Genomic DNA, 22178 nt, shown 5'->3' with positions numbered 1-22178 from the left:
CCACATTTTTCATCCGATTCACTTCATTACAACTACAATATATTCCACCAATTCATGCCATGAGCTCTTCAATCTTACCACCCAACTGACCACGCATGGCGGCCATTTTCCAGCTTACCATGCACGGCGGCCATTTTAGACAAATGATATGCCCAGGTTTCTCGCCAACCTGGCCCCCCAAAGCGGCGGCCATTTTGGCCAATTGATTAGGTATGCCTGTGATGCTTGCCAGGATATGCCCCGACTTGAACAGGAAGTGACCTGATTTCAACAGGAAGTGACCTGATTTCAACAGGAAATGACTTCATATCAACTGGAAGTGACCTAAAATCATCAGGAAGTGACCCGATATCAATAGGAAGTGACCTGATTTTAACAGGAAATGACCTCATATCAACAGGAAGTGACCCAATTTCAACAGGAAGTGACCCAATTTCAACAAGAAGTGACATAATATAAACAGGAAGTGACCCGATTTCAACAGGAAGTGACCTGAAATCAACAGGAAGTGAGCATGCTAGTGCTAAGTTAGCATGCTAATGCTAGCATTAGCATGCTAACTTAACATAAACAGTAGCATGCTAATTCTAAGTTAGCATGCTAATGTTAATGCTAGCTTCGCAAGCCAATGCTAATGCTAGATTAGAATGCTAATATTATATTAGCATGCTATTGCTAATGTTAGCTTAGCATGCTAATGCTAGCTTAGTATACTAATGCAAATGTGACCTGATTTCAACAGAGTGACTGTTACTCCATTGGTTAAGTTTGCCACTCCTTACACCATTGCTACTCGATTCTACCCTCCTTACTTCATTGCTTACTTAATTCTTCTCACTTTACTCCATTGCTTACCCGATTACTTGCTACTTCCTCCATTTCTTACTTGATTTGTTCCTTGTTTTCTTGTTTCTTGCTGATTTATTTTTACTTTTGTGCTATTTGTCTTCCTTCAACTGCTTCTAGATTTCTGGATGAATTCAAACCATTCCAACTTCAGCATGTTAAGCTCATTCCATGTCATTCAGTATCATTCAACATCATTCAGTATCATTCAACACCATTCAATATTCAATATCATTCAACATTATTCCAAATCATTCCACAGGTGTTCATTCAGCTCTCAGCCTTCACACGCCATTTCCCCAGAAATGGCATTTCTAGTTCAAAAATAATGTTTGGGTTTTTTTATTACAGTTTTGCAGACCTCTCAACTGAGTTTGGTCTCCCTGCATCCAGTTTTGCAGACCTCTCTACTGAGTTTGGTCTCCCTGCATCCCATCTCTTTCGATATTTTCAGGTCAGACATTGTGTCCAGTCTTTGTTCCCAAGCTTCCCTAACTTGCCAACAATTACAGGTATGGGGAAAACTCTTATCAATCAGACCCATTTCAAAAGTCACAAATCTCAAAGGTATACAATGAACTCCTTGATTTAGGTAGCATCCCTGGTGTTCCCCCCTGATTAGGGGGGTTTGGGAAGCCAAGCTCGGGCTGACCTTCGATAGTTATTGGTGGAAGGCTGCTATTAACTCTTTTCATACAAGTTCAATTTGTGCACGTCTAACCCTAATACAATTCAAGGTAGTATTCAGAGTTCATTACTCTAAAGCTAAGCTATTTACAATATACCCTAACGTTTCAGATAGTTGTGATAAATGTCATCTTTCACCATGTAATTCAACCCATATGTTTTATTCATGTCCATCTCTGTCGAAACTTTGGGATAATTGTTTTAATACTATGTCTAAACTGCTCAATGTCTCGATGAATGTCCCTCCATTTGTTGCCATTTTGAGATTCCAGAGGACTATGGGCAGTTTACAAGCAACCAACGGGACGTTTTGGCTTTTACATCTACATACGACGTCACCTTCTTCTCCAATGGAAGTCCACTACTCAGCCTTCCAGTTCTCTGTGGATGAGTGATGTAATGTCCTTTTTGAAAGTGGAAAAAAATAGATACTCAAGGAGCGGTAATTTGACTAAATTCCAGAAGAAATGGGCCTCCTTTCTGGAGCTTTTTAATTCCATCTGATATTCATGGAATTGTCAAGCTTCCGCTTCTCTCTCTCTCTCTCTCTCTCTCTCTCTCTCTCTCTCTCTCTCTCTCTCTCTCTCTCTCTCTCTTCATATCTATACACATTGTTATAAAAAAATTATGGTGGTCGGATGTATAAATATTTCAAGAAGTTTGTCATGCTGTGTCAAAAAGTTTGGATAAGCTAATATAGATGTCCTGTTGTGAGAAGACAGTTTTCTTTTTGCCCTACATGCCAGTGAAAAAAAAAATATTGAACATAAAATTGTGACATTTGTTTTAGCTTGTGCAACAAAGATAGCTACTAATGCTAACATGTAATCTGTATATAGTGCACACGAGCCATGAAGTACTCTAGCTCTCGCCATAGATCTTCCAATATCGGCAAACCTACACAGTATCCATTTCAGCTTCCACAACCACTTCATCTGCCGGGATAAATTGGTAAATTTAATATGAGGATTAGTTATGTATTCTTTAAACGATGGATAACTCAAATGAGCAGTGACGCTGAAGTTGGTCACTCGTCACGGTCCCGTCCATCCAATATCGTATCAGCCTAGATCCAACCTAAACCGCAATTGCATTTTATGGCCTGAAGATGGCAGTGTCTTCACAGTTTTGCATTGCTGAAGACGCTGCGGCTTCCTCCTAGTCTTTAAAAAAAACACAAATTTTAACCTGGTCTCATTTCTACAAAATCAAAATGGCATGGAGTTCCTCGTCTGTTTCACACTCAACAATACTCCAGTTTTCAAATAAATCAAACTATCATCTATATATTTGAGTGTTCTTCTTTGTTTCTTATTGATATGCTAAACTGTGCGAACAGATTACTAAACTGTGGGAACAGATTACTAAACTGTGGGAACAGATTGCTAAACTGTGCACACAAATTAGTAAACTACGAACAGATTACTAAACGGTCGGGATGTAACGATATCCAAACATCACGATACGATATTATCACGATATGAAGGTCACGATACAATAATTATCACGATATTGTGGAGGAGTTGGTGATATTTAAAAAAGATCACAATATATAAAAAAGAGAGCTCATACTAAAAAAACAAAAACAAAAAAAAGCACAATATTATGCTTTTGTACATAACAGCAATGCATATAAACCGCCTACAATCTAATAACAATATTGAGGCACTTACTTGAAACTGCAAGCCCACTTTGATCGCTTCACAAGCAAATTAGATTCCCCTTTATCTGACAATTACCATAGATTGTAAACATAGAATGCCAAAACATCCCTAATGAAAATTAAATTGCACTAATACACTAGCCACTAGAGGGTGCTAGAACTACACAAATGGAAATCAATCTGACTTTTTTTTAACAGATGTGTTCCTTTTAAATATTGTGAATATGACGATGATATTGTGGCAGTTTTAATATCACGATATTGCCCTTATCGTGACATCCCTACTAAACTGTGTGAACAGATTACTAAACTGTACCAGATTGCTAAACTATGCGCACAAATTAGTAAACTGTGCGCACAGATTAGTAAACTGTACGCACAGATTACTAAACTGTGCAAAGACATTACTGAACTGTGCGAACAGATTACTAAACTGTGCAAACACATTAGTACACTGTGCGAACACAGTAAACTGTGAAAAGATTAGTAAACTGTGTGAAAAGATGAATAAACTGTGCAAACAGATTACTAAACTGTGGATACAAATTACTAAACTGTGGGTACAGATTAGCAAAAAAAAAAGAAAAAAAATCATACCCTCCGTAGTCATGTCTAAATAGAAGTATTTTGCAAAAGTGGTGGTTCGGACCAATCACAGAGCGCCATTGTGTTTGCGGGCGGGATATGGAACTGTGACGAAACCAGGAAGCCAGCGCCGACGCAGGGGCTAACAACTTTAACATAGACGAATGGACGCTTCAATTAATTCTGTTCTTGCAGAATTACTCATCGTGTCCTAGTTGAATGTTGAATAGCAAGAGGCGCTTTGTGCATTTCTAGCTGGTAAGATGTTTGTGCTTTTCCCCCCTTCGGCAAGAACGAAGACAAAATTTTCACCCATGTGTAGAATGCCGCATTGTCCAATCAGCTAGAATTATTGTATTACCGTGGAGAGGTACCAGATGCATATTGTGGAGAACTCACTAGAGTGAAGCGCATATCCATCTGGCTATTGCCAGGTTATGCAGTCTGAGCAAAAGTAAACACAGGGCAGGGCAGGTCACTGTTAATGTGTATATATGTTTTTTTTCCCCTTCTGTGCACCTGTTTTTTAAGTCTTTCTAATGATAATCCTGTCTAATGTGTTCCAGGTTCATCTGTTCGGTGCTTCCTTGGGTGGCTTCCTGGCCCAGAAGTTTGCGGAATTTACATGCAAGTCCCCTAGGGTGCAGTCTTTGATACTGTGTAATTCATTCAGTGATACCTCCATCTTTAACCAGACATGGACAGCGAACAGGTTTGCTCTCAATATTTGTGCTGTTTGATGCCGTAACGTGATTAAGGGCATATTCACACTCGGCAGTCCGTGCAATGTTTGATCTCACGTGACATTTCAAGTTTGTAGTAGCTAGTAAGTACTAGCGATAGAAAAGTGACATCAGCAGCCACTGGGTATTTACAAACATCTCAATTGTGGTAAATACCGACGCTAACAATAAACAGGGATGTAACGATACCCGCAATATCGTGATATCGCAATATTAAAACTGCCACAATATCGTCGTCATGTTCGCGATATTTAAATGCAACATATTTGTTAAAAATGTCAGGTTGATTTCCATTTGTGCAGTTATAGCACCCTCTGGTTGCAGATTAATTTTCATTAGGTATGTTTTGGCCCTTCTATGATTAAAATACACTAATTGTCAGATGAAGGAGATTGTAATATGCTTGTGAAGTGAGTCAATACGTGGAGGAACTCAATGTGGGCTTGCATTAGCGAGTAAGTGCCTCAATATTAAGTATTATTAGCAGAGGTGGGTAGTAACGAGTTACATATGCTCCGTTACATGAGTAACTTTAAAAAAAAAAAAGTACATCTAAGAGTAGTTTTACCACACAATACTTTTTACTTTTACTTGAGTAGATGTGTGAAGAAGGACCGCTACTCCGCTATATTTGGCTACACTAAAGTCCATCCATCCATTTACTACCGCTTATCCGAGGTCGGGTCGTGGGGGCAGCAGCTTGAGGAGGGAAACCCAGACTTCCCTTTCCCCAGCCACTTCAACCAGCTCCTCCGGTGGGATCCCAAGGCGTTCCCAGGCCAGCCGAGAGACATAGTCTCTCCAGCGTGTGCTGGGTAGACCCAGGGGCCTCCCGCCGGTGAGACATGCCCGGAACACCACCCCAGGGAGGCATCCAGGAGGCATCCGAACCAGATGCCTGTGGTCAGGCAGGATCTCATCCCCGACCCGGAGAGGACACGCCACCCTTTTCCGACTGAGGACCATGGTCTCGGATTTGGAGGTGCTGATCTTCATCCCAAACGCTTCACACTCGGCTGCGAACCGTTCCAGTGAGAGTTGGAGATCTCGGCTTGATGAAGCCAACAGCACCACATCATCTGCAGAAAGTAGAGATGCAATGCTGAGGCCACCAAACCGGAACCCCTCAACGCCTCGGCTGCGCCCAGAAATTCTGTCCATAGAAATTATGAACAGAATCGGTGACAAAGGGCAACCTTGGCGGAGTCCAACCCTCACTGGAAACGAATCCGACTTACGGCAATGCGGACCAGACTCTGGCAACGGTCGTACAGGGACCGAACAGCCCGTATCAGGGGGCCCGGTACCCCGTACTCCCGAAGCACCCCCCACAGGACTCCCCGAGGGACACGGTCGAACGCCTTCTCCAAATCCACAAAACACATGTGGAATTGGTTGAGCGAACTCCCACGCACCCTCAAGGATCTTGCTGAGGGTTTAGAGCTGGTCCATTGTTCCACGGCCAGGACAAAAACCACACTGCTCCTCCTGGATCCGAGATTCGACTTCCCGACGGACCGTCCTCTCCAGCACCCCTGAATAGACCTCACCAGGGAGGCTCAGGAGTGTGATCCCTCTGTAGTTGGAACACACCCTCCGGTCCCCCTTCTTAAAAAGGGGGACCACCACCCCGGTCTGCCAATCCAGAGCACTGTCCCCGATGTCCACGTGATGTTGTAGAGGCGTGTCAACCATGACAGCCCCCCAATATCCACAGTCTTTAGGAACGCCGGGCGGATCTCATCCACCCCCGGGGCTCTGCCACCGAAGAGCTTTCTAACCACCTCAATGACTTCGACCCCAAAGATAGGAGAGCCCACCTCAGAGTCCCCAGACTCTGCTTCCTCAAAGGAAGATGTGTCAGTGGAATTGAGGAGGTCTTCGAAGTATTCCTCCCACCGATTCACGACGTCCCGAGTCGAGGTCAGCAGCACCCCATCGCCACGATACACAGTGTTAATGGTGCACTGCTTTCCTCTCCTGGTACGCCGGATGGTGGACCAGAATTTCCTCAAAGCCGTCCGGAAGTCGTTTTCCATGGCCTCACCGAACTCCTCCCATGTCCGAGTTTTTGCCTCAGCAACCGCCGAAGCCGCGTTCCGCTTGGCCAGCTGGTACCTGTCAACTGCCTGTCCCACAGACCAAAAAGGCCCGATAGGACTTCTTCTTCAGCTTGACGGCATCCTTTACCGCTGGTGTCCACCAGCGGGTTCGAGATTGCCGCCGCGACAGGCACCGACCACCTTACGGCCACAGCTCCGATCGGCCGCCTCAACAATGGAGGGGCGGAACATGGCCCATTCGGACTCAATGTCCCCCGCCTTCCCAGGGACAAGGGAGAAGGTCTGCCGGAGGTGGGTGTTGAAACACTTTCTGACAGGGGATTCTGCCAGACGTTCCCAGCAGACCCTCACAATACGTTTGGGTCTGCCATGTCGGACCGGCACCTTCCCCCACCATCGGAGCCAACACACCACCAGGTGGTGATCAGTTGACAGCTCCGCCCCTCTCTTCACCCGAGTGCGCAAAACATGCGGCCGCAAATCCGATGACACGACTACAAAGTCGATCATCGAACTGCGGCCTAGGGTGTCCTGGTGCCAAGTGCACATATGGACACCCTTATGTTTGAACATGGTGTTCGTTCTGGACAATCCGTGACGAGCACAGAAGTCCAATAACAGAACACCGCTCGGGGGCGCCGTTCCTCCGAATTACGCCCCTCCAGGTCTCACTGTCATTGCCCACGTGAGCGTTGAAGTCCCCCAGCAAGACGAGGGAGTCCCCAGGGGGAGCGCTCTCCGGCACACCCTCCAAGGACCCCAAAAAGGGTGGGTACTCTGAACTGCTGTTTGGTGCATATTCACAAACAACAGTCAGGACCCGTCCCCCCACCCGAAGGCGGAGGGAGGCTACCCCCTCGTCCACTGGGATAAACCCCAATGTACAGACGCCGAGCCGGGGGCCAATAAGTATGCCCACACCTGCTCTGCGCCTCTCACCGTGTGCAACTCCAGAGTGGAAGAGAGGCCAACCTTTCTCGAGATGACTGGTACCAGAGCCCAAGCCGTGTGTGGAGGAGAGTCCGACTATATCTAGTCGGAACTTCTCTGCCTCACACACCAGCTCGGGCTCCTTCCCTGCCAGAGAGGTGACATTCCATGTCCCAAGAGCCAGCTTCTGTAGCCGGTGGTCGGTCCGCCAAGGTCTCCTCTCTTGGCTGCCACCCAGCCTGCACTGCACCCGACCCCTTTGGCCCCTCCCACCGGTGGTGAGCCCGTGGGAAGTACACTAAAGTCGTTACTTTTTTTTTCTCCTTTTTTCGTTCATTATCTTTACCAGAGACAGCGGTTCTGTCACATGACTGCGTTTCACCAATCAGACACAGCAACAATAATCACATGATGTCTCCCTTAACATTCTACCAATCAGACGTAACAATGCAGTCACGTGACCACAGGCAGCGGAAACGCTGTCGGCGTTTGGAACATGGCAGCGGGAGAGGACGAAGCCGAACACACATGGCCTCATATAATTAGCATGTTTACTTTACACGCCGTGCGCAATAACAGCTTTATAATGCGGTGTCTTATGTGTTTGCCGAAACAAACGGACATTTCGGCACATGGCGCGGTAAGTTTGACCTAAATTCCCTTTTTGCTGTATTTAGGCAGGTATTTGTCTTAAGTGTTGAAAAGGACTTTTTCACATAGACTCTTTTGCAAACACTTTGTTTACTGTTGCCATAAATGAAACAGACACATGTTATATGGACGCATGAATTGGGGGTAGCCACTAAGTGTCAAATTATTCACGGTAAAGATAGTTTTGGGAACAGATAAACACTTGACTCCATGTAATGCCAGAAACTGGTAAGAAAACATATCAACGTCTTATTCAATGTCGCAATGATAGCATATGTAAACATAAAAGATTTAGGCTAAAAAGTACAAGTTTCTAATTGTTCTGCTGGATGGGTATAGCCAAAGCTATTTCTAGCACAAATGCCGGCCGCCCGATTGCCACTAAAAAAGCGAAAGTGCTATCACGTTCCTCAAAAAAGGAGAAAATAGTGCCATGGCTGTTTAGTCCCAGGAAAGAAGTGAAAGTAGTTGGCGGTGCTCACTTTTTGTTGACTCGCTAAAGTGCTCCACTTCTTTGTTCACCAAGGGACACGCCTCCTCTGCTCCGGTGCGCACGAAAGCGCAAATGAGCAGCAATCGTTCTAAAAACACTCTACGAGGTGAAACGCTCACGAATGAAGCGTTCCAGTTTGCCTTTTCGGATTTGGTGAGAACGTAGCATTAGAGCTCGGGGCAGCATGCAATGCAGCACAGACAACAGCAACAGCACAATAGAATCACTGCACAACAATGATACCTGATAGCCACCTGACGGAATAAAAAAAAAAAAAAAAACACAATGCAGCATATAATTAAGTGGCAGCGCATCACAATAGCAAAAGCCCCACTGCTTAAATAGCAGTGTTAACATTGTACAGGATAGGGAAGGGGAATCTCGGCTGGCACGGCTGGATTAGCCTGGTGTGAGTATGCCTTTAAAATAAATTAATTTGATTATCTTTGCTTAGTTTTTGGTTGATGCCAGCTTTCATGTTGAAGAAGATTGTTCTAGGGAATTTCGCTAAAGGACCTGTCGACCCAGAAATGGCTGGTGCCATTGACTTCATGGTTGATAGGGTAAGGCAATCTGCTCATCTGTTCCTCCGTGAAAATAAGTAATGTGTATTTTATGTGCTGTAGCTGGAGAGCCTAAACCAGAGAGAGATAGCATCTAGGTTAACATTGAACTGTCAGAATTCGTATGTGGAGCCACACAAAATAAAGGATGTTGCTGTGACTATAATAGATGTAAGTGGGAATGCATGCAAGTATGAATGCAATACATTAATTCATACAGTAACTCTGATTAGCCATTTTGTGTGTGTGTTTTTTTTTAATACACTAATTAGGTTTTTGATCAGAGTGCACTGTCTTTAGAAGCCAAGGAAGAGATGTATAAATTGTTTCCAAATGCCAAACGAGCTCATCTGAAAACTGGCGGAAACTTCCCTTACCTTTGCCGAAGTGCTGATGTAAACCTCTACATACAGGTATGGCAGAATGAAATGCAGCCAAAAAGTTGCTTGTAAATTTGTTGTGATTGCCTGTTATTTGGAAACCAGACTTCAATGTGGGTGTCATTTTAAAGGGATACTTTACTTATTTAGCCATTTTTGGCGGTCAAACATGAATATTTTGCCCATAATAAATTTGATATTTTCATTATTTTTCATGTACGATTAGTACCTTTACAAACACATTTTGCAACTTGCTGTCGACTGAAAATTACCTCACAAGTACAGCAGTTTGGTCATGTGACATTCACAAGCTGAGCTGTGATTGGTTACCTGAGCCCTTGTGATGTCATTTTCAGTCGACAGCAAGTTGCAAAATGTGATTTTAAAAGGTACAAATCGTACATGAAAAATAATGAAAATATCAAATTTATTATGGGCAAAATATTGTTTGACTGCCAAAAATGGTATCCCTTTAACATAAAAAGCCCCCCATTTTTGCTGATAAAAATATTACAAATATCACAAAAGTGAGTACATCCCTCACAGTTCTGCAGGTTATTTAATTTTTTCCTTTCATGAGACAACAGTGAAGAAACAAACCTTTGACAGAATCATTGCACAGCTTATATAACAGTGTAAATGTACTGCTCCCTCAAAATACAGCCATTAATAGCTTACTTTTGGCAACAAAAGTGATTACACCACAAAGTAAAAAATGCCCGAGTGTCAATATTTTACGTGGCCAACATTATTTTCCAGCACTGCTTGAACCTGTGCATAGAGTTCACAGAGTGTCACATGATACCACTGGAATCCTCTTCAACATCTCCATGCCAACATCAGGGAGTCGGCGGATATTCAACACCTCCACCTTCCGTTTGAGAACACTCCAGAGATGTTTAATAGGATTTAGGTCTGGAGACATGCCTGGCCAGTCCATCACTTCACACTTCACTTTTAGCTAGTGATGTGCTTCTCGGGTCGAATCCCTGAAGCGTGTGTCGAGTAATGTAGATGAGTGGTTCATGAACGGCGAGTCAATGCGTGTGTTGATGACGTACGTGGTGACGTTTGAAGCCCCACGAAGCAGGTGTACCGCGTTACTGATTCAGGAAATGATTCGCTAGGTTTGACTGTAGTTCGAAATAAAAGCGGCAAAGAAACGTTATGGATTCCCCTTCACTTATTGCGCTACTTTTTTTGCTTTTGGCATTCGATTTGACGAACTTCTTTTTGCGATGGAACCAGCAAGAAAGAGGAGATTTTCCCTTGTTTGGGAGCACTTTGAGCAGATCTCACCTCAGAAGGTAATGCACTGCAATTGCGGTACTATTTTAACAGATTCCAATAATAAAATAAAATAAAATAAAATAAAATGTGACAAGACATGAAATTCACATTTTTCTGTTTACAGTTGAAAGTCCCCTTCAGTACTGGGAATCAGAGAAATATACACGTCCAATTCTATACAAACTTGCTATCTCATATCGACGCACCCCTGCTTCATCAGTACCATGTGAAAGAGTTTTTTCCAAAGCAGGTGAAATATTAAAAAATATAAAAAATAAAATATAAATAAAAAATATTGTTTTTAAATAAAAATGAATAAGCACTTTATTTGACCTCATTTCACATTTTCACTTGTTGCATAAGCACAAACATAGACAAAGTAACATTTGATGAACAATTCATGTTAAAACACTCTTCAAATATATATTCTTTTGTATTTAGAGCATGATTTACACCCCACCATTTTATTGCATGCACCAAGCATGTTATACATTTTTCTGTCCACATGATGGCGTAGTCGAGGAAATGAGTCATCTTGAAGCCCTTACGTGTGTGTGAAGTATTTCGCTGCAGGGGTTCACTGCTTTATGGGGCTTCATTTTGCCATCACTACTTTTAGCGGCCTCCGGTTAGCGGTTAGCACTCGTCTTTTCTCCCCCACCTCTCCACAACACTCGGCTCTTCTTCTTTGCCAGAAAATCACATCATTCTCATGGAAAGAGACCATCACTGCCATCAAGAGGGCACAGTTCGTCACTACAGTGTTTCACGGGCTCAATACTCAGAGGGAAGTTGCCCAAGAGTCTCAGCCACCCATTCGTTAAAAAAACAAAACAAAAAACATTCTAAACTACATTTAATGTTTTGAATCACAAAAATATCACTACATATGACAAAATGAATTTCTGAAGACGTTTTTCTTTCACTTGGCTGAAAAAATTAGCCTTCTGTTAATCCGATGATCCATCCATTGTTTTTGCCACTTACTCCTCACAAGGATCGCGAGGGTGCTGGAGCCTATCCCAGCCAGTCTCGGGCAGTCGGCGGGGTGCCCCTGAACTGGTTGCCAGCCAATTGCAGTATTCCAATGATGATCATGAATAATGTTATGAATGGAATAGCCTCCAGCCTTCACACAATAACGGGAATGGTGTAGAATAACATATGTGTGAAGGCCTCCAGCCTTCACACAATAAGCGCCTTTTTTCTGGATACTAATATCGCTACTGCTTTGCGGGCAGCAGTCACATAATAAAGAATGAATAACATATGTGTGAAGGCCACCAGCCTTCACACAACAATAATAATAACTAGACTAAGCAATTTCTGAAGAAATTGCGTGGGATGCTGAAAGCCGAATGCTAATAGCTGAATGCTAAGCTGACTGCTAATAGCAGAATGCTATTGTTATCATTGAAGTGTGAAATGTAATTGAGAGATGTCTTGCTGAAGGAGAATGCATTAAATAAAACGTATGTTAAATGAATAAAGAAAGATACATTGGCTGTAAATTACATATGAGAAATTATGAATGAATTATAAATGAAAAGACTGAAGTTTAAATTCAACCAGTCTGAGACTGGTATCGAAACCCTCACCTCCTGTTTACTGTTCAATGAGCTACTGCACTGCCAATCTATCCACTGACCCACAGAAGACTTGGCGGCATCACTGAAGTGTTGTGAAATGGAAGCAGCGAATGTGTCTGAACGCAAAATGTATGTTAAATGAATGAATAAAGAAAGATAAATTGGTTGTAAATTACAAATGAGAAATTATGGATGAATTATAAATGAAAAAACGAAAGTTTTAGTTTTAACTTAAAAAAAAAAAAGAAGTATGTCCATGTCCAAAAGTTGCTCCATCCGAGGCTTGAACCAGCGAACCATTCATCGGGCTGTCTTTGCTATTCACCTGGCGCAAGCGCTTAAGCCAGTGAGCCACCAGACCTGTGAGCAGCAGAGCGGATTGGCGTCTTTGTATTTTAAAGTGTCACCTGATGAAAGCCATCAGCACTAATTTGGGACACATGTGTTTGATCATGTCAGTATAACGCATTTCCTGGTATGATAGTCAGTTGGTATACTTAATATCCGTTTATGTAATTGCCACGGACATATGTGCAATGTACAGTCGGCAGTGGGCTTTGAACCTGCGACCTCCTGCTTACTGTACAGGCACTATCCCAACTGCGCCACTGAGCAATATCAGAAAGCAAGTCAATATGGTCTGTTGTATGTATGGAAGTGGGCGTGGAAAATGGGACTTAGAAAAAATTCTGTGTCAGTTCCATTAAAACTGAATGGGGAAAAGTAGAACTTTAACATTAAATTATGCGAGTACTGTAAGTAATATGAAGTCAAACGATAAATAGCCCGAAAGGCGTGAATTTTGTCAGCAAGTTGAAATTTGAACGGTGTAAATCGGAAGTATAATGTAGGAGTAGTTTGATTGCAAAAAGTGTTGAGAATAAAATGCTATAATAACTAGACTAAGCAATTTCTGAAGAAATTGCGTGGGATGCTGAAAGCCGAATGCTAATAGCTGAATGCTAAGCTGACTGCTCATAGCAGAATGCTAATGAAGAGTCAGAAAAAAAAAAAAAAAAGTTTCTCCATCGGGGATTTGAACCGGTGAAGCACACGTAGGGCTGTCTTCGCTATGCAACTGGCTCAAGCGCTTAACCCCGTGAGCTAACCGGACCTGTGAGCAGCAGAGCGAATTGGCGTATTTGTAATTTAAAGTGTTGTGAATAAATGCCGTTATTTATATTTGAAATATAAAAAAATAAACAAAAAAAAACATGACTTCCACCAGGATCGACCATGTGAACTTCTAATTTGTGTCCTCAGTGTTTCGCGGCTCACCCACGCAGGAAGGATGTTGTGGGTTGCTCCAAATCTATAGTAATCAATTTTAAGTGTCTTAGAAACCGTAGAAATATGAAGTCAAACGATAAATACCCCGAAAGGCGTGAATATTGTCAGCAAGTTGAAATTTGAACGGTGTAAATCGGAAGTATAATGTAGGAGTAGTTTGATTGCAAAAAGTGTTGAGAATAAAATGCTATAAGTATAATAATAATAACTAGACTAAGCAATTTCTGAAGAAATTGCGTGGGATTCTGAAAGCCGAATGCTAATAGCTGAATGCTAAGCTGACTGCTAATAGCAGAATGCTAATGAAGAGTCAGGAAAAAAAAAAAAAAAAAAGTTGCTCCATCGGGGATTTGAACCGGTGAACCACTCGTAGAGGTGTCTTTGCTATGCAACTGGCTCAAGCGCTTAACGCCGTGAGCTAACCTGACCTGTGAGCATCAGAGCGAATTGGCGTATTTGTATTTTCAAGTGTCACCTGATGAAAGCCATCAGCGCTAATTTGGGACACGTGTTTGATCATGCCAGTATAACGCATTTCCTGGTATGATAGTCAGTTGGTATACTTAATATCCGTTTATGTAATTGCCACGGACATATGTGCAATGTACAGTCGGCGGTGGGCTTTGAACCTGCGACCTCCTGCTTACTGTACATGCACTCTCCCAACTGCGCCACTGAGAAATATCAGAAAGCCAGTCAATATGGTCTGTTGTATGTATGGAAGTGGGCGTGGAAAATGGGACTTAGAAAAAATTCAGTGTCAGTCCCATTAAAACTGAATGGGGAAAAGTAGATTTTTAACATTAAATTATGTGAGTACTGTAAGTAATATGAAGTCAAACGATAAATACCCCGAAAGGCGTGAATATTGTCAGCAAGTTGAAATTTGAACGGTGTAAATCGGAAGTATAATGTAGGAGTAGTTTGATTGCAAAAAGTGTTGAGAATAAAATGCTATAAGTATAATAATAATAACTAGACTAAGCAATTTCTGAAGAAATTGCGTGGGATGCTGAAAGCCGAATGCTAATAGCTGAATGCTAAGCTGACTGCTAATAGCAGAATGCTAATGAAGAGTCAGGAAAAAAAAAAAAAAAAAAAAGTTGCTCCATCGGGGATTTGAACCGGTGAACCACTCGTAGAGGTGTCTTTGCTATGCAACTGGCTCAAGCGCTTAACGCCGTGAGCTAACCTGACCTGTGAGCATCACAGCGAATTGGCGTATTTGTATTTTAAAGTGTCACCTGATGAAAGCCATCAGCGCGAATTTGGGACACGTGTTTGATCATGCCAGTATAACGCATTTCCTGGTATGATAGTCAGTTGGTATACTTAATATCCGTTTATGTAATTGCCACGGACATATGTGCAATGTACAGTCGGCGGTGGGCTTTGAACCTGCGACCTCCTGCTTACTGTACATGCGCTCTCCCAACTGCGCCACTGAGAAATATCAGAAAGCCAGTCAATATGGTAGTCAATATGGTATGTATGGAAGTGGGCGTGGAAAATGGGACTTAGAAAAAATTCAGTGTCAGTCCCATTAAAACTGAATGGGGAAAAGTAGATTTTTAACATTAAATTATGCGAGTACTGTAAGTAATATGAAGTCAAACGATAAATAGCCCGAAAGGCGTGAATTTTGTCAGCAAGTTGAAATTTGAACGGTGTAAATCGGAAGTATAATGTAGGAGTAGTTTGATTGCAAAAAGTGTTGAGAATAAAATGCTATAATAATATAATAAGTATAATAAAGGTTAGAAACAACATATGTAACTAGACTAAGCAATTTCTGAAGAAATTGCGTGGGATGCTGAAAGCCGACGCAAATAGCTGAATGCTAAGCTGACTGCTAATAGCAGAATGCTATTGTTATCATTGAAGTGTGAAATGTAATTGAGAGATGTCTTGCTGAACCAGAATGCATTAAATAAAACGTATGTTAAATTAATAAAGAAAGATACATTGGCTGTAAATTACATATGAGAAATTATGAATGAATTATAAATGAAAAGACTGAAGTTTAAATTCAACCAGTCTGAGATTGAATTTGAACCCTCACCTCCTGTTTACTGTTCAATGAGCTACTGCACTGCCAATATATCCACTGACCCACAGAAGACTTGGTGGCATAACTGAAGTGTTGTGAAATGGAAGCAGCGAATGTGTCTGAACATGCAATAAAATGTATGTTAAATAAAGAAAGATAAATTGGTTGTAAATTACAAATGAGAAATTATGGTTGAATTATAAATGAAAAGAAGAAAGTTTTAGTTTTAACTAAAAAAAAAAAAAAGAAGTATGTCCATGTCCAAAAGTTGCTCCATCCGAGGTTTGAACCAGCGAACCATTCGTAGGGCTGTCTTTGCTATGCAAGCGCTTAAGCCAGTGAGCCACCCGACCTGTGAGCAGCAGAGCGAATTGGCGTATTTGTAGTTCAAAGTGTCACCTGACGCTGAAAGTCATCAGCGCTGATTTGGGACACATGTGTTTGATCATGTCAGTATAACGCATTTCCTGGTGTGATAGTCAGTTGGTATACTTAATATCTGTTTATGTAATTGCCACAGACATATGTGCAATGTACAGTCGGCGGTGGGCTTTGAACCTGCGACCTCCTGCTTACTGTACATGCACTCTCCCAACTGCGCCACGAAGCAATAGGTCGCTTGCACATGTCGTCACTTCCGCCTCGGATTTCTCGTAGTCGTCATGCTGGGTGGCCTCCATTTACGTAGCGATTCGGTCTAACACGTATCTATCACGTTTGTTTTCTGCGTTTAAAATGGTACATTGTTGCTGCATCGTTGGCTGTTCGAACAAAGCCAAGGGGGAAAATGGTCGGTCTTTTTTCCGAATTCCGAAAATAATTAGGAACCAGGGCCTGGAGACAGGAGTGCGGACTCCGGAGGGAAGTCGTTACTTTGGGCTCGTGTGTGCAGCGATCACTTTGTGAGCGGTAAGCTTGTTTACCTTTATTTAATTTAATGCATGAGGATTAATAACGTTTCGACCGCCCATATATGGGCAAGTTGCTTATGTTTTGGATTCATGAGCAAGCAAGTTCGGTAGTACAAGCTGGCTAGCGGACGTTAGCCGAAAGCTAACATCGAACATTTTCACCCAAGTAGTGCCAGTGCAAAGTGTTTACTGCTGAAATTGGATTGATTAGTCTTGGGCTTTTAATGCCGATAACATGTTTTTTGGTGGCAAAATGTAAACTTGGAAAAAAAAGAGACAGAAGGGGCTGATGCAAGAAAACAGACCCCCGGGGGTGATGCAAGAAAACAGACCCCCGGTAGCCTACACATCATGCTAAAGAACTTATTCACGGCCACCCTACTGCGGTAAAATAACCAGTCTTTCCATATTTTATTTGTTTATATATTTGTTTATTTTAACAGGTCGCCCTGCTCCCGTTTTTCTGTCCAATCATCCCGACTGGGCTCCAACATTAAAGTTGGGTCCCAAGTTACAACATCTATGTCTCAGATATGAACGTGCACAGGAGAGACAAGCAAAGAAAAGACGACTCGAAGTGGCAGAGATTGTTGCAGTTATGCAGCCAGATGGCTCCAGTAACCTGTACCCTCAAGTACTGCTGACATCATTGACTCTGGTATGCCACTCAGAATTCATTACATGATATATTGTATGCATGAGTGAATGTATGTGTTTGTTTGTGTGTGTACACGCACCTTATATTTTAGAGACATTTGGAAGTGTTTATAGAAATAAGTATTTGCCTGTAGCAATGTTCATACATTAAAAAATGCAACAAAATGTGTACATTTCTTTTACACTGACAAAAAAACTATACTACTTTACTATATTAAACCTATTACTGGTACCGTGTTTTTTTGTGATTTTTTCTTTATTTTTTTCTTTAGGGATCTCATGCCACACCGACTTGATTGCCAATGACATGATGGAAACGAAGGCGAGCATCAAAGCATTGGAGGAGGACAACATGCGACTGTTTGTTTGGCGCTAATAAAGGCAGCGTTTATACAAATTCTATTGTTGGGTTTGTTTACAAAGCTATACATAATACAAATGACAGGATTTGACTCAATGTGCAATATGGTCCCTCTTAAAGTAATGGCATAAATCTCTATTATTTCTAAAAGCACAAAAAATGAAGTGAATAATGATTAGATGTAGTAATTTCAGGGTTAAAAATTGAACTGTTAATTAATGTAGTTTATTTTAGCACAGGTGCCTACCATCCTGAGATGATGGTATGATGTAATGTTGATGGGGTACGCAATGACTTTCATTATGCTATGTACAGAGGAAAAAGTTGCTCTCTTTTAAATTTGTTTAATGTAAGACAAGTACCAGTACTGTGTTACAGTTTTCCCAATAATCCTTGTTTCACACTTGTCACAAAACCACTGTCCTTTTGGCAGTCTAGATTGGCACACTTCAAGTGATATCATTTGATTTTACAATCTGCTGCAGCACAAAAAACTACTTTATTCCGCATCTTTGAAGTACATGAGCAAGTGGTAGGTGACAGCGGCTGAGCAGGAACACTGGAAGTCCACTGCTGATCTAGTAAATGCTCTCCCGAGCAGTTCAGGTAAGGAGGGGATTTTGGGAAAAAAAAAACTCTGGCTTTTCCAACTGGCCAAAACGAGCGATCTGGGTGGACTCGCTCAATCACACTTTGTCCACACCACAAAGTCGCAGAAGTCCGTCCAGTTAAACTCATCTGTGCCTGAATCTGAAAATATTACAAACATTGTAATGAAAATATGAAACATAGAATTAAATAAGAAACTACAAAAAGTAAAGCCATACATACCTGGTAATACTATTGGTGTTGTCGTGACAAGTGATGGGAATTGTTGCCATCTGGCACCAGACAGAAATTGGGTGTTGTGACAGCCTCCTTAACCGTGAGATCATAAGAAAAGCTGTCAGTATGCTCACTAGTTGCCATGAACACGTTTTATTGTACTGGAAACTGAAACTAAAAATACGTCCTCTGAGAGTGGTTAACCTTAACCATTTAGAATAAGTTGATTAAGTAACATGTAACTAGTGAAAGGGTAGCATTAAATTTAATTAAGCCACGGGGAGGCTGTGCATAGTTACTTTTTATTCTTATACGCTCTGCCATATTTGCCTGTTATAAAATGATTAGAAAAACCACATCAGGTAAACCTAGCTGTGCATGTAAACACAATGATAACAGGAAGCCTGAGAACAAATCAACATTTTTGTGTGCAGAATTACCAACACCATGTGGTTTACTTACGTGCAACAGCAACCGTTTCTTCTGATGCGATGTTAAAGTTTACACTCTGTATCCACCCGCTTACAAAATAATTGTAAGCCTCCAGGGATTTGTTGGCGTGTTATGGAGCATGTTGTCAACACGAGGTAGGGAAAGATGTCCAGAGATGTCACATTTGGCCAGCAAGCTTTCTCCGTCAAAAAAAAAATCACCCTTGGTCAGGACGTAATTAGGATCAATCCCGCCACACAGAGACACCTTCTGCCTGTATCGTTGTTTTTGATCTTCCGGTAAATCGTGAAAATACTGCGAAAATTACATCAGGTTGATAAGCTCTACCGTGTAACTCGCGAGTGTACCTTGTGAACCGGCGGACACCCAATATGGCGCCCGAAGGAAAAACTCCCATGATGCATTACGATGTGCAAGCGACCTATATCTGAAAGCAAGTCAAGATGGTCTGTTGTATGTATGGAAGTGGGCGTGGAAAATGGGACTTAGAAAAAAATCAGTGTCAGTCCCATTAAAACTGAATGGGGAAAAGTAGATTTTTAACATTAAATTATGCGAGTACTGTAAGTAATATGAAGTCAAACGATAAATAGCCCGAAAGGCGTGAATTTTGTCAGCAAGTTGAAATTTGAACGGTGTAAATCGGAAGTATAATGTAGGAGTAGTTTGATTGCAAAAAGTGTTGAGAATAAAATGCTATAATAATAATAAGTTTAAGTATAATAATAATAATAAAGGTTAGAAACAACATATGTGGGATGCTTTCAGCATCCCACAACTAGACTAAGCAATTTCTGAAGAAATTGCGTGGGATGCTGAAAGCCGAATGCGAATAGCTGAATGCTAAGCTGACTGCTAATAGCAGAATGCTATTGTTATCATTGAAGTGTGAAATGTAATTGAGAGATGTCTTGCTGAACCAGAATGCATTAAATAAAACGTATGTTAAATGAATAAAGAAAGATACATTGGCTGTAAATTACATATGAGAAATTATGAATGAATTATAAATGAAAAGACTGAAGTTTAAATTCAACCAGTCTGAGACTGGTATCAAACCCTCACCTCCTGTTTACTGTTCAATGAGCTACTGCACTGCCAATCTATCCACTGACCCACAGAAGACTTGGTAGCATCGTTGAAGTGTTGTGAAATGGAAGCAGCGAATGTGTCATTGAACGAACGTTCAAAAAAATGTATGTTAAATGAATAAAGAAAGATAAATTGGTTGTAAATTACAAATGAGAAATTATGGATGAATTATAAATGAAAAGACGAAAGTTTTAGCTTTAACTAAAAAATAAAAAGAAGTATGTCTTACAGTGTATCTATATTGAAAAGTGACATATGATGCTGAATAATGGGGGCCACGTGTTCAATCACTTCAATGAAATTATAGAATGCATTATGCAATATGGATTAATTTAGAAGAAATGGTTTGTCAAATGACATTTAACGAAATAGATGTCAACTTGTTGTATTATGACGAAACTGAGAAAAAAAAAAAAAAAGTTGCTCCATCGGGGATTTGAACCGGTGAACCACACGTAGGACTGTCTTCACTATGCAACTGGCTCAAGCGCTTAACCCCGTGAGCTAACCTGACCTGTGAGCAGCAGAGCGAATTGGCGTATTTGTAATTCAAAGTGTCACCTGACGCTGAAAGTCATCAGCGTTGATTTGGGACACATGCGTTTGATCATGTCAGTATAACGCAATTCCTGGTATGATAGTCAGTTGGTATACTTAATATCCGTTTATGTAATTGCCACGGACATATGTGCAATGTACAGTCGGCGGTGGGCTTTGAACCTGCGACCTCCTGCTTACTGTACATGCACTCTCCCAACTGCGCCACTGAGCAGTATCAAAAAGACGGTCATAATGGTCTGTTCTATGTATGGAAGTGGGCGTGGAAAATGGGACTTAGAAAAAATTCAGTGTCAGTCCCATTAAAACTGAATGGGGAAAAGTGGATCTTTAACATTAAATTATGCGAGTACTGTAAGTAATATGAAGTCAAACGATAAATAGCCCGAAAGGCGTGAATTTTGTCAGCAAGTTGAAATTTGAACGGTGTAAATCGGAAGTATAATGTAGGAGTAGTTTGATTGCAAAAAGTGTTGAGAATAAAATGCTATAATAACTAGACTAAGCAATTTCTGAAGAAATTGCGTGGGATGCTGAAAGCCGACGCAAATAGCTGAATGCTAAGCTGACTGCTAATAGCAGAACGCTATTGTTATCATTGAAGTGTGAAATGTAATTGAGAGATGTCTTGCTGAACCAGAATGCATTAAATAAAACGTATGTTAAATTAATAAAGAAAGATACATTGGCTGTAAATTACATATGAGAAATTATGAATGAATTAAATGAAAAGGCTGAAGTTGAAATTCAACCAGCCTGAGATTGAATTTGAACCCTCACCTCCTGTTTACTGTTCAATGAGCTACTGCACTGCCAATCTATCCACTGACCCACAGAAGACTTGGTGGCATCACTAAAGTTTTAGTTGTGAAATGGAAGCAGCGAATGTGTCTGAACATGCAATAAAATGTATGTTAAATAAAGAAAGATAAATTGGTTGTAAATTACAAATGAGAAATTATGGTTGAATTATAAATGAAAAGAAGAAAGTTTTAGTTTTAACTAAAAAAAAAAAAAGAAGTATGTCCATGTCCAAAAGTTGCTCCATCCGAGGTTTGAACCAGCGAACCATTCGTAGGGCTGTCTTTGCTATGCAAGCGCTTAAGCCAGTGAGCCACCGGACCTGTGAGCAGCAGAGCGAATTGGTGTATTTGTAATTCAAAGTGTCACCTGACGCTGAAAGTCATCAGCGCTGATTTGGGACACATGTGTTTGATCATGTCAGTATAACGCATTATGAGCGATTCCTGCTTTTCATTTCCAAAATTCACAATTTTCGATTTCATAGCCGATTATTCCCACATTCTACACTTTCCATTTACTTCCACATTATTCATCCGATTTACTTCATTCCAACTTCAGTACATTCCAGTATTTCATGCTATGAGCGATTTCAGCTTTTCAGTTCCAAAATTCACAATTTCCGATTTCGTAGCCGATTATTCCCACATTCTACATTTTCCATTTACTTCCACATTATTCATCCGATTTACTTCAT

At 41.3% G+C, this 22178-nt stretch overlaps 1 protein-coding gene and 2 long non-coding RNA genes across 8 annotated transcripts in view; 2 read left to right on the top strand and 1 right to left on the bottom strand.

Moving 5' to 3' along the window:
* spg21 (SPG21 abhydrolase domain containing, maspardin) overlaps window positions 1-22178 on the top strand; it is a 183955-nt gene that overhangs the window by 77327 nt on the left and 84450 nt on the right. For 2 of the 6 annotated variants that reach the window (XM_077518229.1, XM_077518232.1), the window contains exons 5-11: window positions 1301-1358; window positions 1799-1929; window positions 4348-4493; window positions 9116-9224; window positions 9288-9395; window positions 9497-9637; window positions 10364-12883. In XM_077518229.1, the coding sequence (XP_077374355.1) occupies window positions 1301-1358; window positions 1799-1929; window positions 4348-4493; window positions 9116-9224; window positions 9288-9395; window positions 9497-9637; window positions 10364-10486 (816 nt within the window). In that variant the 3' untranslated portion in view covers window positions 10487-12883. Of the gene's footprint in view, window positions 1-1300; window positions 1359-1798; window positions 1930-4347; window positions 4494-9115; window positions 9225-9287; window positions 9396-9496; window positions 9638-10363; window positions 12884-22178 lie in introns of those variants that run through there. The other 4 variants (XM_077518230.1, XM_077518231.1, XM_077518233.1 and 1 more) reach the window with 4 other exon arrangements.
* On the top strand, window positions 16178-17788 carry LOC144017044 (uncharacterized). Its single transcript, XR_013283072.1, has 2 exons — window positions 16178-17392; window positions 17664-17788. It is a non-coding gene; the product is annotated as an uncharacterized LOC144017044 (long non-coding RNA).
* On the bottom strand, window positions 17197-19451 carry LOC144017045 (uncharacterized). The gene is made up of 3 exons (XR_013283073.1): window positions 19040-19451; window positions 18584-18670; window positions 17197-18502 (listed from the first exon to the last, which is right to left on the bottom strand). It is a non-coding gene; the product is annotated as an uncharacterized LOC144017045 (long non-coding RNA).

Source organism: Festucalex cinctus, chromosome 4 (genome assembly GCF_051991245.1).
Source record: "Festucalex cinctus isolate MCC-2025b chromosome 4, RoL_Fcin_1.0, whole genome shotgun sequence".
Lineage (NCBI taxonomy): Eukaryota > Metazoa > Chordata > Actinopteri > Syngnathiformes > Syngnathidae > Festucalex > Festucalex cinctus.
The sequence above is the reverse complement of the archived record's forward strand: the minus strand, read 5'-3'. Positions and strand labels throughout refer to the sequence as shown.